General features: G+C 38.8%; 1 protein-coding gene across 5 annotated transcripts in view; it reads right to left on the bottom strand.

Annotated features, from left to right (window-relative positions):
- The window catches only part of BICD1 (BICD cargo adaptor 1), a 173,216-nt gene that overhangs the window by 42,586 nt on the left and 115,139 nt on the right, over nucleotides 1-15,491 (bottom strand). For all 5 annotated transcript variants that reach the window (XM_032688273.1, XM_032688271.1, XM_032688275.1 and 2 more), the window contains exons 3-4: nucleotides 8,150-8,302; nucleotides 4,167-4,604 (exon numbers count right to left, since the gene is read on the bottom strand). In XM_032688273.1, the coding sequence (XP_032544164.1) occupies nucleotides 4,167-4,604; nucleotides 8,150-8,302 (591 nt within the window). The remainder of the gene's footprint in view (nucleotides 1-4,166; nucleotides 4,605-8,149; nucleotides 8,303-15,491) is intronic.

The raw sequence follows: 15,491 nt of genomic DNA on the forward strand, positions 1-15,491 counted from the left end.
ATCTATCTCTTTAGATATAAGGTGTTCCATTTTTGGCACTACATAGTCTATGCAGAAGAAGACAGCCAAGAACCACCAGTATTTTGGTACCCTTCTCTATTTGTTGCTCCCCTGTCGCTGTCCCCGTGTGCCTCCCACCCTCACTGTTGCTCAGCCCCCACCACTGACAAGAGTCAGTCCACTCTTGTGGAGAAAATCCAAAATACGGCAAAATTTCCTTTTGCCAAGTGCATCTTCTTAAAATGTGACCACTTCCTGCAGATCTCTTGGTCAGATCTGTCCTGGGAAACCTCAGAGATTAACCCAGTAGAAATCTCTTCCCTAGTTTTCCTGGCTTCTTTTCCACTGAGCTGCCTGAAGGCTTCAGTGTTAGATACATTACCCTCGTCAGATAACGAAGGTATTTATTCCTTCAGGTTGGTAAGGTGAGCGATGCATATTCACGAAAAATCTGTGTTTTGGCTAATTTAAAGGACCATCTCACCTTATAGTGAGAAACTGTATGGATAATAAAGAACACACCAAAGGCAGTTGGCTTAATAAAGTGTATGGGTCCACTGTGGATACGTTCACACCAAAGTAGGTAATTCACTGTAGATTGCACTGGTGTAAAAATAAATACAGAGCTTACAGAGCCAGAGAGCCTTTCCCTTGAGATAACAACTGGGTGTGTTAAGGCAGCACAGTGCTTCACTGCCCGCTTAAATTAATCAGACAGAATTGATCCTGCAGGATTACTGATCTCAGCCATCATACTCTATCATGAAGAAAAATTGTAACTGAGTTAATTTGAATCCTGATGATAATTTCTCTACTGAACATAAATGTGTTCTGGAAACATACTACTTTCAAATTGAAAGGATTCTTCCCAGAGAAAACATGTGACTTTTAAAACCCATATATCAACTTGGACAATAGGCAGAAGGAAATACATGAATACATACATGTTATTCATTCTGGCTCAGTAACAGAAACTAGTCTGCTTCCATTTAAAATTTTAAATGCGTGTTCCCATTTCCCAGGGAAAAAAACCCCAAAGCTCCAGTTCAGCCCTGAGCATACCTTTTGAATATTAATGATTCTGCTGTTCCCAAGTATGGTAATGATATTTCTTTTTCTAAACCACACTATACTCCCTATTTCCACCACAGCAAACTTATAGGAATTGCAGTTATTTTTCAGTCCAGTTGCTGGGAGGGTTTTTTGGTATTGAAACTGGTAGCTGCAAAAAGGCTTCTTATAATCTTAAAATTAAAATAAAAGCAATTCAAAAGCAGCCGTACTTATTTTGCAATGCATTCTCCCCTTTAAAGATTTCAGTTTGAGGAGATTTTCTTCCCTATTTGCTCTATAGTTTGCAATTATGGAAACCAATTTTGCCCACCTTTTTTTTTTATTTTTTATTTTTATAAAATCAGAATTTCAGTGAACAATTCCTAAAGGAGTTTGGAACAAACAAGAGAACTCAGCTTAAGAATCCTGAATCTCAGCCATATCATATTTGCCAGAGAGTACAAGGCAGCTGAAGAGGAGTGTCAGAGACTGGGCTGCATGAGGGTTTTTTTAATTTCCTTTCTTAACAGAACTCAAGGTAAGTTTTCCAAATACAATGTTGGCCTCAAGAACAGGAAAAGCATGAGCACAGAAAGAAGAGAGGAGTCCTAGGCACTGGACAAAAACATGAAGGGAGACCAGAAAGCCTTGAGCTATTCTGAGAAAAATCTCAGAATATGAGAGTTTTCAGCAAGACATTTGTTACATTGAGGATATAAAATACGGAAAGGGAATAGTTGCAAATAGATATCTCCTAGAGGCCAGCACAGCTCATGAAGCAGCAGCAACCTAAAGTTGCAGAAGGAATTATATTTGTCATACTAATTGTTCTAGTGAAGGCTCCCTTATGAGATTGGGGACCTAAAAAAATTTGCCGCACACACTTACAAAATGGCAAATCTGAAGTTTGCTTCTCTCAAAAAATTGAACTTGCTGTCCTATAGACATAAAAATAGTTCCCAAAAAAGGGTCAGTTCTTTCAGGAACTCTGTCATAGTGCAGCCTCTTCGGACAAAACAAGAGGAGCATGTACCAAATACTGAGATATGGCTGAATGAACACCACATGGCAAAGACAATGTAGAGGAGAAAAAAAAAAAATCTAATTTTTTTTTTTAATTACTTTTTCTCAACTTGAACCCGATTAAGTCTCCCATCTATAAGAAAAACTTTTGGAGGAATTTTTCACATTTAATTTGAATGACCCAAGGTGAGCTGATGCAGCTCAACAGTGAAGATGACCACCTTTCACAAAGTACACACCAGCGGTTTGCAGTCAGTCTTTTCAGTATCTAAAGAAATCAGGCCTTCATCTAGGTCTAATCTTTCTTTTTAAACCATAACCTTTCAACAGGATGAGAATGCCAAGCAATGGTGGTGACTATTGGCATGGATGTACTGGAGTCCAGCACCAAAAAATATTATGACCAAAATGGCTATATTTATTTTCTGGAGTCCTAAGTCTGTGGCTAGTGACTGTTAGAAGGCTGCCTCTTTGTTTAAGAGATGTAAAATAAATAAGCTTTTAAGTCAGAGAAGATAACACCAATTCTGGGATCTTTCAAGTAGAAATCTGCTGACTCATCAAGCTCAATATTTAATTTAATACAATCAAGACAAAGCACAACAAAAGCAGTCTTTTTTTTTTTTTCATTTCTGAGAAGCTTTCACTCCAAATTTATATTGCATAAACTTCATTATAAATTATGGTTTAAAATGCTTACACTGTATTTTAAAATATGAACATTTCAAAGCACTCCCTTTGAAACTGTGTTTTCAAAATTTTTAACACTGAATTTCTGAACCAAATTAGAAGCTACATATAATGCATATGTGCACATATTATAGAGATACATGTATATGTACTTAAACATACTTATTTGTATATATGCATACATACACACTGTACATTTTGATACTGGAAAATTTTGACAGAATTTTTCGCTTATATAAAATTCTAAATTTCAAGCTTTCCCATTTAAATTATGTATGGTTTGCACCAAAGTTATTTGTGCAAAGCACTAGGTGTCATCAGTGTTCGCCATGTCACAGCTCAGATCAAAACTTCCCACAGTGAGTTTGGCAATGAAGTAAATAAAACAATTAACTCTTCAGCAAATAGGACAGATGACATAGGGATTTATTGTTCTCCAGCAAGCACTGAAAACTGGGTTTGCTCTACTTTACTTCCAAATCACCTCTTACATTTTAAGCAGTCAGAGGTTCACAATTACTCTTCTCTTTAGAAGAGGCACTATTTAGAAGCCTGAAGCTGGAAAATGCTGGATGTTTCCTTGAGGGTGCCAAAATCTTTCAAGCTCTTGTGGCAGACAAGATGCTCAACAGCTCGGGCAGCAGGACCCTTTCTCTGTGTGGCACTGTACCCCTTCTAAGATGATGTTAACACCGGGGCTGGCAGCTTGAGTTTTTCTCTGGCTTGCATCCCAGGCTCCTATTCTGGTTGTGCCTGGGCTGGGCTTGGATGCACAGAGAACAAACACTGGCTGTATGGTCCCCAAGGCACCCCCTGCAGCCCGTGCATCCGCCGGCACTGCCAGCGCGGACAAGGGCGCTCTGTGACATCTCACACGCCACATGCTCTCCCTGTGCACGGCTATTAAGAGGAGTGCTCCTCTCCTTTTGTTCTCCCTTGACATTATGCCAAACCTTGTTCAAGCTGAATTTAACGGCAAAAACTCCCTCTGACTTGCAAGGGAGCATAAAACCAAGCCTGCCTGTATTTTAGCAGGGTTTTTTTCCAGATAGGTTTGGTCATATTGAAGAGTATTTTATTCCACTTGCAATTTCAGGGGGATCTGCCGCTATCAAAGCAGGAAAAAAAAGAATCTAACCTTCTGCAAACCCAGCAACTAGGTCCCTTTCTGCTCTTTGCACTAAATATCTACTCAGATCACACTGACTTTTTTGCAGACAGATACTGCGTTTACTAGGAATATTTCTAGCAAAACCTGGATATAATAAAACCACCAAAGTAGAAGTCTGAAAAAAGCACACGTGGTCAAGAAAATCACTGGGAATAATCATTCTAAAACTGGCACTAGGGTTCACAGGATGTGTGTCTAAACACTTCAGGACATTAAATTCAGCTCTTACCTGCATGAGCTGCTGCTTCAGTTTCTGTATTTCTGATATGTTGAGCTCACTGAAGAGGTCAGAGACGGGGTGCAGAGATTCTCCTTTCCTACTCGTGGGGGTTCGGTAGTCACCGTTGAGTTTCACGAGAGGCCCGTGGATGTGTCCGTTCATTTTGTCGTCATTGTTGGGCTCTCCCCCGTCCTCTGAAAACTTCAATCCATCTACTGATATATTAATATGGTTATTATACATACTATCATTGAGGTTGATATACTGGGAGAGTTCCTTCCTCAGATTGTTCTTTTGCTCTCTTTCATTTTTTAAAGTTTCCAGAGCTTCCTCCAGCTGATGCTCAGCAATCTCCTTCAGCCGGATGGCATCTTCTAGCTGGCTATTAAGCAACACTGTCTCCTCCTCAAATCGTTTAATCTCATGCTTTAAGCCTTCATATTCAACCTGAATTAGACAAGACAAAGAACATTCATAATACTAAAACTTGAGTCATGAAAACCTGCCATTTATCAGCCCTATTGAAATATTTCAAACTACAGTTTGAAATACCAGACATTGCCTGCAGCTGCAAAGAACTGACTGAACAAAAAAAAATGCAAGAGGAGCTCACTCTGTCAAATACTCCAGTGCTCACTTTTTCAGCATGTGAGAATCAAGAAATATGACACCTCTTTCTGAGTAATTTATAATAAACAATGTACTCCATGGAAAGATGGATGTTTAGTAGCAGATGTCCTGGTAGCCACAGATTTACTATGAATTGCCCTAAGCAATGTTGATATATCATGGCATGTATAGATCTCACATGGTTTACAATTTGCAAGTATTCTGAAGATGACTTCATATCTAAATTCTTACTAGATATAAAGTCACTCAGGTAGAGACATTCTCAAGTATCTTAAACACTCACAAGTATCTTGATGTCTTAGTTTTCAAAATATGGATGGAGGGTACAAAACCAGTAGAAAAGCCTCAACTCTCCTCTCTGTGTTTTACAAGGGTCTCCAGAAGCATTTAATTTTAAAAATTAAACAGCAAACTATTCGTACAATCAGTTTAAGATGGCCCAAAATTGTTAGAGATTTTTAAACTACCATAAAAATGTAGCGAACAGCTCATTCAGCCCCCCACAGCCCTTAAACTTCATGTATGGATGCAATTCTGGAGAACATGGCAACCTGTTGCTCCATCCACACTGCCTGAAGTGTATCCCAGTGACCTGGTGCAGCCTCACCAGCACTGGAGGGACTTGCTGGTCTTTCTCCTTCTCAGAGGACAGGCTCCCTGCCTCACACTGAGACAAGGTATTTTATCAAGGTATTTATGGGCACTGTGGGCTGAGGAAAACAACAGCTTCTCTCTTCTTTAAAGCACTCCCATATTTATGCAGTCCTCTCTATTTCACCTCACAAGAAACCAAGCCCGGAAAAACCCAGTCTAGTTTGAAACCAGTTGATCAGAAACATCTAGACAGTGCAGGAGATCCCCACTGAAGAATAATGTCCTTCCTCATATTCTTTTTCACTGTTGGAAAATCCCACAACAATGAAAAGGAAGACTTTTGTTTGTAAAGGTCCATGTCCATGCTTGATCAACTCTCCTGCTATAGCTTGGTGAAAAGGAAAAACAAATGCCGAATTTTCATGATTTCATTAAAAAACCTTTTTACAGTTGAGGCTTTTATAATTCAAATGCAGTAGTATGCATTACTATCTACAATCTTAAGACATTGTCTAGAGTATTATTTTATTTTACATATCGGTATATTTTAACAAACTAAAATAAGATTCTGGCAAAAATAAGAAAATCCACCATTCTTATTGGAGAAGAATATTTATCAACCTGTCAAAAGTTTTGTATTCGCAAACCTCTGGAAAGACAAACTTAAAAACCAAAGCGCCAATCTTCAAATCCAGAAAGTGGAAACATCAAACAACAAAGAAAGTTCCAAAGTCATACTGGGGATTCTTAAAGACAAAAGGAAAATCCACAAGAGTTTCAAATCTCCATTTAGCAACCTGATATCTTTTCTGACTGGAGGGACACGTACATCTGAAAAATTATGAAATACAATCAAATAGCTATGTTTATAACGTAAGGATATTAGAAAAAAGCCAAACCCAACAAAACCACCAATACTTTTTCAATTTTAAATCCATATGCAAACCACAAATCTGTATTATCTATATGGTTACCTTATCATAGACTCTTGCTTAAAAAAGCTACAAAAAAACCCCAATGTAGATAACGACATTTTAGCACCAAGACTTATAACATATGGGTTTGTAAATTCAAGCATTAAAGTATAAAATGCTCTTAAAATTTTATCTTGTAGATCAAAGTTATTTTAGGAGTCACAAGTGCAGGGATATGTGATACAAAATGACTGATTTTTAAAGTTATTCAGCATATGGCAATGCTTTTTCTCCCCAGACTGCTGGCATTCAGTTTCAGTAAGAATGAAATATTCTGACAAATACAAACACTTGCAAAGAGATTTTATTTTGGGGAAAACTAGAACAGTCCATAAAGGAGTCTTTTATTTCCTGATAATGTGAAAATATCTCCTATGAGGTTGGTGAGGAAAAAAAATCCATGCCCCAAAAGGGGAATTTGCTGGCTAGGTAAATAACTCTGACACAAAGATGATCTGCTATAAATTCAGCTGCAGGAGTGTGAAAGCCTAGGCATCTTCATAAATAAGGAAATTATGTGCCCGTTTCTATTACCTGTGTATTCCCTGCGGCACAGCTCTGTTGTTTTAACTGTTTCCATTGCATTTGTGCTAGAGCAGTAAAGCAGCAGTAAAAGGGAGCTGAAATGGCACTGCTGATTCCTGCAGGAATAAGGCAGCTTTGTTCCCAGGCTGCCACTGGAAACTGTGACAGGGCTGGCTCTCTGATAAAAGCCCTGACTGCACTGGGCACAGGTTAGGACATAAGCCAGGGGCTGCAGTGCAGTGCTGTTACCCTCTGAGAGCAGGTAAGGAAATGGTGCTATGAAGCGCAATGTGATGCTGGTCTGGACAGTGTCTAAAACACTGAAATCATCCAACTTGGACACTCAAATATTGATCACAGCAAGTTAACTCCTCTGATGTGAGACCAAATCTCTTTTGTACAGTTTAAAGGACAACTGTGTTCTTGATTGCTTTCTTCACAGTCCATGCACAGCCAGCAGCAAAGCAAGTGTGCTTTTGTAAGGAGGAGGGAACAGACCCCATGACTGCTTATGCCTGGATGCAATGGGGCTGTTGTTTATTGTGGTTCCATAACAGAACTGCAGTGAGAATTACAGTGTTGGTTTGCCATCAGCTGCAAATGAGGAAAACAAAAGAAAAACCAGGAACACCTGACATCCCTTTGCCTATTTTTGAAGGTTGCTACACTTGAGGGTTAGCATGGCTGACAAGAGAGCAATGCCAGCACAGGAAACCCAAGGGGTAGGAAAAGAAAAGAAAGAAAGAAGAAGGGAAAGAAGAGAAAGGGAAAGGGGAAGAGGAAGGGGAAAGGGGAAGAAAGGGAAAAGAAAAAAGAAAAGAAAGAGAGGGGAGGGGACGGAAGGGGAGAGGAGGAGAGGATTATTGTCCCTCTTCTACACTTCAGAAGAGGAAACAATGTACAGGAAACCAACCAAGAGGAAATGGAGGGCAGAACTTTGCCACTGGGCACTGGAGTTCAGTGTGCAGGGAAGGAGGACAGAAAAAGCAGGAAGCAAAAAGATGCAATTCTATCTATTTTTAAAATTCCCCTGTGATTACATAGCTCTGCAATGAAATATTTCACCAGAACTTTTCAAAACTGAGCTAAGGGCCTCCCTATATTTCAAAAATGGCAAGTAACACTGTCTTAGAGTAAGTGATCAGCAAAAACCCAACTGAAAAAACCATACAACGAAACCTCTATCAGTGCTTTACAGGATCACATTATGGAAACTGGAGAAAATGGTGTCACTTTACAGTACAGTGCCTTGAATCTTTTGATACTTACTTGATTCTGTTTCAGTGTGGACACCAGCTTCTGTAAAGTGATGTTTTCTTCTTCAAGCTCTGTGTAGTCCTGCAGGAGTCTCGCCTCTCGGAACTTGTACTCTCGAATTTCATCCTTCATTCGTATCCTCTGTAGTTCCACCATTTCGTTGTTCTGACAAAAGAAAACACAAGTACATCACCATTCATGCACAGGCACTTTAATGATGAACACCATCTCTAGAAAACACCAAAGAAAAGACTAATCCTCAAATAGAAATGATTTAACGTTGCATATCAAAATGGCATCACCTATTAATCTGAGGCCAAGCAATAATTTCAGGTGGGTGGTGGCAATGCTAAAATGAGAACATCTGATAAAGAAGCCTGATTAAAACAGTTTCAAGATTAGGTGCTTACTGAAACAGAAAACCTGGCAAAGCTTTGGCATCTCATCAGTTTCATTGCTCTACAATGCAGTGGGGTTTAAATAAAATTACCACCTGTTTTCCACCAAAGGATGCTTTCTACATTCATGCAGAAAAGCGGTGAGTACTGCCATCCACCCTGTAAAGACATCTGCTATGGAGCAAGGTGCACTCACACATTTGTATCTGCAGGCACTTGAGAGGCACACAGGCAGGCAGCTGGAAAGCACTTGTCAGAAAACCTGACAAACACATGCCTGTGCTGAGCAGGATTACACTCAGCACTCAAGAGCACACAAGGTCACCGTTTTATTTCTCCCATTAGCCCACACAGTGCCCAGGCAGCCTTACGAGAGAGGGCGTGAGGGATCAGTTTCACCAAAAACTGCTTCCATCAGATTCCAGCTCTGACTTTGACATCAAGGGTCAGGTCACTCAGGAAAGACTTCGCTGGCATAACCACGATATAAAATGCACTACAGGAAGATGGAATTAACACAGTTGGAAGAGAACAGTGACTGATACGGTCGATTGGCAGGAGCAACCTCCCGCCCTGCTTTGAAGAGAAGCCTGTATTTGTCTGATTAATAGAAATAGGTGTAATCAGTCACATTCCTGCCTGCAGGAGGATCCTGAGCATTGCCACAACAGCTGGTGGAGAGACTTTATGGATGGAGCCCTGTCACTGCTGGGATGTCAGAAGGAGCACACCTGGGAAGCAATAATGGGTTTCTGTAAAAGATTCCAGTGTGGAGGGAGGGCAACCCCTCCACACTGATTGCTACCAGGCCTGACAGCTACCTGGAAAAAAAGATAAATGTTTAACAAATCATTACAGCAGAAATTGTAGACAGGGAGCTCTAAATTAATCAATTCTCATAACTCACCATCTTGGTACTTGGAGGATAAAACTCCACATTCTGAATTAAGGATAAACACAACTTTGCTTAGCATCTAGGTTAAATAAATAATTACAAAACCCCAGAGAAGAACTTTGCAAAGCATAAAAAAATATGTTGATGTAAGACACGTTGATGCAAAGTCCTTTTAAAAATTAAGCCTTTCCTTTAGAGAAAACTAAAAACCATCACCCTCCTCCTGGTAGCTAATTAAGAAGAAATAAAGAAAGTACCTAATTTCTTATCTGAGGGCAACTGAAAAGATCCCCAGTGGTAGAAGAGTAACAGACCAGTAGATAAAATAACTCTGTGCAAATATTCCTGCATCTATCACTGCCCAATAAACCTCTGAGTGATGTAAGAGGACCAGCACAACTGATTTCACAAGGTGAAGGCATTTTATACCCCCAGGCTGCCTTTAAATGCTTTGTTTCTGCCAGCACATCCCCAACTGTGGTAGTACTTACTCTTGCTAGGTGTGGGTACATGTGCAAGTCTGAGGCAGTACGTGAACAACACCAAATGCCAAGTATAATTAAGCTGCTCTGCAACTCTCCCAGTGTTTGGAGGATGATCATCTCATGGAATGAACTGTCTGACATATCTCCAATGCTGACAGGAGTCCTGGGAGAAGGAGCCTCCTGACAGGAGTCCAGAGGAGCTCTGTTCAGTGAGCCTTTCCCAGCAGTGCTGCCTGCACCTCTCCCTGGGGGGAGCTCACCACCAGCACCAGCCAGGACAGACCTGCTCATGATCCAAACTGCCTCTGCTATCAACGTTGCTGAGTGAAAAGAAAGCCTCTCCAAAAGGGCAGTTTGGATGTGGCTTTGAGCACTCTGGTCCAGTGGAAGGTGTCCCTGTCCATGGCAGGAAGTCAGAACTAGATGATTTTTAAGGTCCTTTTTAACTCGAACCACTCTATTACTCTAAATGGGATGAATGAAAAAGGTGGCCAGAAATGGAGGATGTGAACAAAGAATTTTTACAGAATCCTGATATAATATTTCCCTGATTGAGTACAAGGCATGCTACTTTGAAAAAGCCTTGAAAATTAATTCTGTAAGGTCCGAGTACTCCTTTGTCTCTCCTGTTATTGCAAACAGCAACAGAAGACATGAGCTATCACCTTTCTGGAGTGCACCACCACTGCCTTAAGAGAGTAACCACCTTTCTTCTTCACTCGTACCTGCTGCTTCCTACATAACCTTGGAGGTATAAAAAGAACCATTTATAGTTCTCTTAATATTCTTACACACAGAGAAGTTATCTTTGCAGTGCAACCTCTATTTGTCATTACTCATGGCATTTCATCAAGAAAGAAACAGTAGAAAAAAGGAAGGTTTGCCAGTTGGAGCATCCCATCTGCCATGCCTGCCCAAGCGCTGCCTGCCACAATTCCCATGGCCAGGGCCAAGGCCTCTGCTGGAAGTAATTCCACTGCTCTGCCACAGATAAACTCAGCACATTACAGAATATGGTCTCACCTTTTCAAACTAATGTAATATGTGTATTTTGTCACTTCAAACACCCTGGAGTTATTGTCCATGCTCCAGATTCCTTCTCCTATTTGCGAACATCTGCATTATGCTGCAAAATGCTCTGGTACTCTCCCCGCTTCCTGCAAAAGGTGGTGATTCCATGTTACTCAGCAAAAGCCTGGCATTATTGAGGTTTTCAAGTGAGTAGCCACAGGACATGCTGGAGGGCTATTCTGATTTCCTTTACATTCCTCTATATATTTTCTGGAAGAACTAGTCCTGAACCTATTAAAAAAAAATTCATGTTGAATTTATTATCTGTTACTGCTAGTAAGAAGGATATACTTGTTTTCATCAAATGCTCTGATTAAATACATTATCTTCTCACAATTCTATTGTTATTTTGAACTATTTAAAATACATATTTCTTTAGCAGAACATCTGCAGTTATAGAGGAGGGAGCTTGATGTACTGATACAGTGGCAGTAAGATGCAAACTTTTTATTTGGCCTCTTCTGAGGTGACTTGGACTTCTATGAAAAGAATATGAGAGGATTTAAAAACATAAGGTAAAAGGAGTTTGTCAGCAGGGCAGTTATCTATATGAGCCACTAGAGGACAATGTAACCCATACTATTTGTGAAATAATTTGTAATTAAACTTTACTGGTAATCAAGCACTGAGCATTAAACTTGCAGGACAAAGGAATTGAGCCAGATGCTTTTATTAGGACACTGCCTCAGGACTTTTTACATTTCCAGAGCGAATTCCCCTACGAACTGCGTAGTGGATCTGTAAAAACCAAATTAATCCAAGAGGTGGAGCTGATGATACACGAGCAACGTTTTAATGGCTGAAAATTATTTTCAGTCCTAGCCCTCAGCTGAACATGGTGCAACGGTTTTAATGGATCGGTGCCAAGGAAGAAGGAAAAGGCCTTTCAGTGAAGCTATAGAAAACAAGAGAGTCCTTGTCAGCATTGCATCTCATTATACGTGAGCACTAATTGTGAAAGATGTCAGTCACACAGCACGTCTAATGAACATACACATAACGGAACAGACCAAGAGAAATGAGAAACAGAAGGCTCAGTCGAGATAAAGTCTGTTCAGCTCACCTATCTACTAGTGCTTGTATATATTTTCAGGATTACCATACATGAAAAGTGAAAGACATCTCTGGGTTTTGCAGAGGCAAGGATCATGTCTGTACAGTACCAACCATCACTTCAATCCTGACAGGTCTCTGAGTATCAGTGGAATATAAAAAGTTTGTACTTCTTAGCAAATTAAATGAAATATATATGAATATATTACTCATTTTTGATTCAGCATAGACTTCTAAAATGCTGTATTTCATATGCTACAAGCAGAGCACATTGTAATAATGGTGTGTGGATACATTGTAATACATTGTCTAATATCAATTAATTGCAAGCAAGAAGGTACTTTAAAATGAACAAATGCAGATGGCTTATGCTGAAAACTATGAGAAAGAATTACAAAAAAATGCATGATGCCCTCAGATTAATTTTCATGTCAGAACACCCCCAGTGCTGCCCTAGGAAGCCCCTTGTTATGCTTATGTCCTCTCAATACACCTAATCAAAGCAAACTGGGCAAGGAAGAGAGACCCAAAGCTGGGTACTCTCATCCCCAAGGTGAGCAGTGAAGTCCAATAGCTTTTGGTTTCCTGAACTGTGAACAAATAAACTGAACTTGTTGGAAAGTGCCAGTGTTTTGAAGCCTTCTTTAGAAAGTGAATGCAGTTCCATTAACTATTGTGGTTCTCCCCTATGTTGGAGTACATAAAGAGCTTTTTTGTATTTCTGCTTTTTGTCTACTAGTTTTTATTCCAAACAAAATTGGAGAACCAGTGTTTGAGCTTTTTCCATACATCCCATTCAATCAAATTTTCATTAAGAGACTTCAGGTCCTTACTGCAGCAAAACATATTATTTTTCACACTGAAAAACAGTCATATAATCATCAATTAATTATAAACCCTAAACTACTCAGATTAAAACCCTTCTTATTTGTTAGACTATGCAAGCCATAGCATGATGGTGTATGTAACTTTTTAATTTTCATAACTCACAAGAGAGTAAGAGAACAACAGTAAAATTGTAATTTTATAGCATTGTATTATAGCTGATGCAGTATAAAATCCCATTTGATCTGATGACAATTTTATTGCATGAGCAATAAATTGAATATAATAGAAAGTTTATGCTCAGCCTAATATCCGTGATCTCATGTGTTTGTTGACAAGTCTCACTGTAAATTTGTATGTCATGTTTACTTTACTCTGCAGAGGAAAATAAAATATATATTTTTTATGAAGAACAGTAATAGTGATATCATAGAAAATACAATTTAACTGGGGCTGAGAGAAGAGAGGATGAAAGTGGCAATGTCACTGAAAATCTTCAGGAAGAAATGAAACCCTTCAATACTGCCTTTTAAGTGTTAGTGAGCCAGGCATTACTTTATTCCGGCCAGAGATATGTAGCAAATCATTCCAGCTACATATATCCCTTTCAAGGCTTTTCACATATTTATACATTTTAGCAAACAAAGAAATTAACATTCATTGGTTCTAAATTACAGAATTCTCTTCACTAATTAGTATTCTAACCTTTATTGGCTATTGATCTCTCACCCTCAATGCTAATTTGGTCCGAATGCTTTGGTCCTCTTATCATTCTTCCTCAGACAGAGAGTCTCCAACCCTCAGGCTGTAATGTCTTTGTTAATCTCCTCTGTACCTTCTGGTTACTCCAACGTGTCTTTGAAGGACCATAAATTTAAGATCCAATCTTCAACTCCCTCATGCTTTGTTAATTGAAGCTCATCAGAGCGAGTCCAGAGAAACCCAGAGCTTCAGTGGTTTAAAGATCACACCGACAAGAGTCAGTGAAAAGAAACCTAGCCACCTGCTACCATTAATTTAAAAAAATTAGGAAAGTCATATCATTTCCACAAGCAATAGAAGAGCAAAAACCATTTTCTTTATTTGCCATCAAGTGTTTTAAGTCTGCAGAGTCCTCTCAACAAGCCTTAAAGCTTCCCTCCCTCATATACAGTAATACTTAACTTGAACTGAAAGAATGACATTTTCCACTCTTCCAGGTATGTTTAAAAACATAAAGGGATTTTGTAGATGACCTAATGCCACCTGGACTGACCCTCTTGCAGAGTTTGCAGCCCAGTCCTCCTGATTCATACATGTAGATGCCCAGCTAAGCAGGGCTGGAGGATCTCTTACAGAACTATTATTACTTTCCTTTCAATACACTATATAGTCTATGAATATAGGTATTTCTGTATCCCAAAATAAATTATTTCAAATATTCTTTTTTGCCACTGTTAGAAGTCTGCGTCCTTCTTTTTAACCTGAATTTGTCTGATCTCATCCTTCCAAAAGTTTCATTCAGGTGGCTTTACTAGAGTTCATTATATTGCTCTAAGCAGCTGTACTGGCATACTGCTTTAAGAACATAAATGCAATACAGCTCCTACTGTCCAAAACCAGAAACTACTAAATTTTGAAATTATGTACAATTCTGACATTCCTCAGCTTTAGATATATCACTCATTGTCTTAAAACGAGGAAGAAAAAAAACCCACAACCCAGACATACTATTGTGCACAAGATATTTTTGAAAATATATCTGTAGCATAACATAGGGACCTTTAATCTTTCCCTTCCATGGATTTACTTGCAGAATGACAGCACTATCAAAGACAAGGATGCAAAAAGTCATATAGTTGTTAGCTTATTAAATAGAAGCATGTTAAATAGAAGCCAGATCATGATAATGTATGTTTCAAATTCCTTCACCAGCAACGGGTCTTAAATAAAGCATTTACAATACATCTAATAATTTAATCATCTGAAATGCTCAGTGCATTTAATTGGAATAGCTAAATCTAAAGAAGTAGGGTCAATTTCTATCAAGGGCAATTAAATGGTCCATTTATGTACTTATCACAGAGTTTGAAACCCATAATATTAAACATTGTAAATCCTCCTACATATAAAACCCTACAAAGTAGCTATTTTATTGACTTTTATATACAAGTATATATAGAAAGGTAGAACTAAGGAATGTTCTGGTAGTACAGGTATTAAATTTTCCTGTTGAATATCATGGCCACATAATATGATAATAACTTCTTTATAAACTGATATGAACCACAAATGTCTAATCATGCATGTTATCTGAAAAATAATTGTTTGATTTGACTGCATTTATAGCAATTAATGCATTCATACTCCTGCATTAATTATACATAAATCATCAGTTAATGTATTAATTATAATTAGTTATAATTAATATTAGCACTCTGTAATAAACACTGCCATAATATCCTTAATTCCTTCAAAGAAAGAGAAACTTCACCAAACTAAATTTTATTTAAGGAGTGGGAAGGAAAATCCAGACTCCAGGGTTACAGCACAGTTCAGTTCATACGATCCTTCCACATATCTACAGAATGACATCATAGATGGACATACGATCATTGCAAATGGCAAAATATCAATTGGCTGGAAGA

This window comes from Chiroxiphia lanceolata, chromosome 5 (genome assembly GCF_009829145.1).
Source record: "Chiroxiphia lanceolata isolate bChiLan1 chromosome 5, bChiLan1.pri, whole genome shotgun sequence".
NCBI lineage: Eukaryota > Metazoa > Chordata > Aves > Passeriformes > Pipridae > Chiroxiphia > Chiroxiphia lanceolata.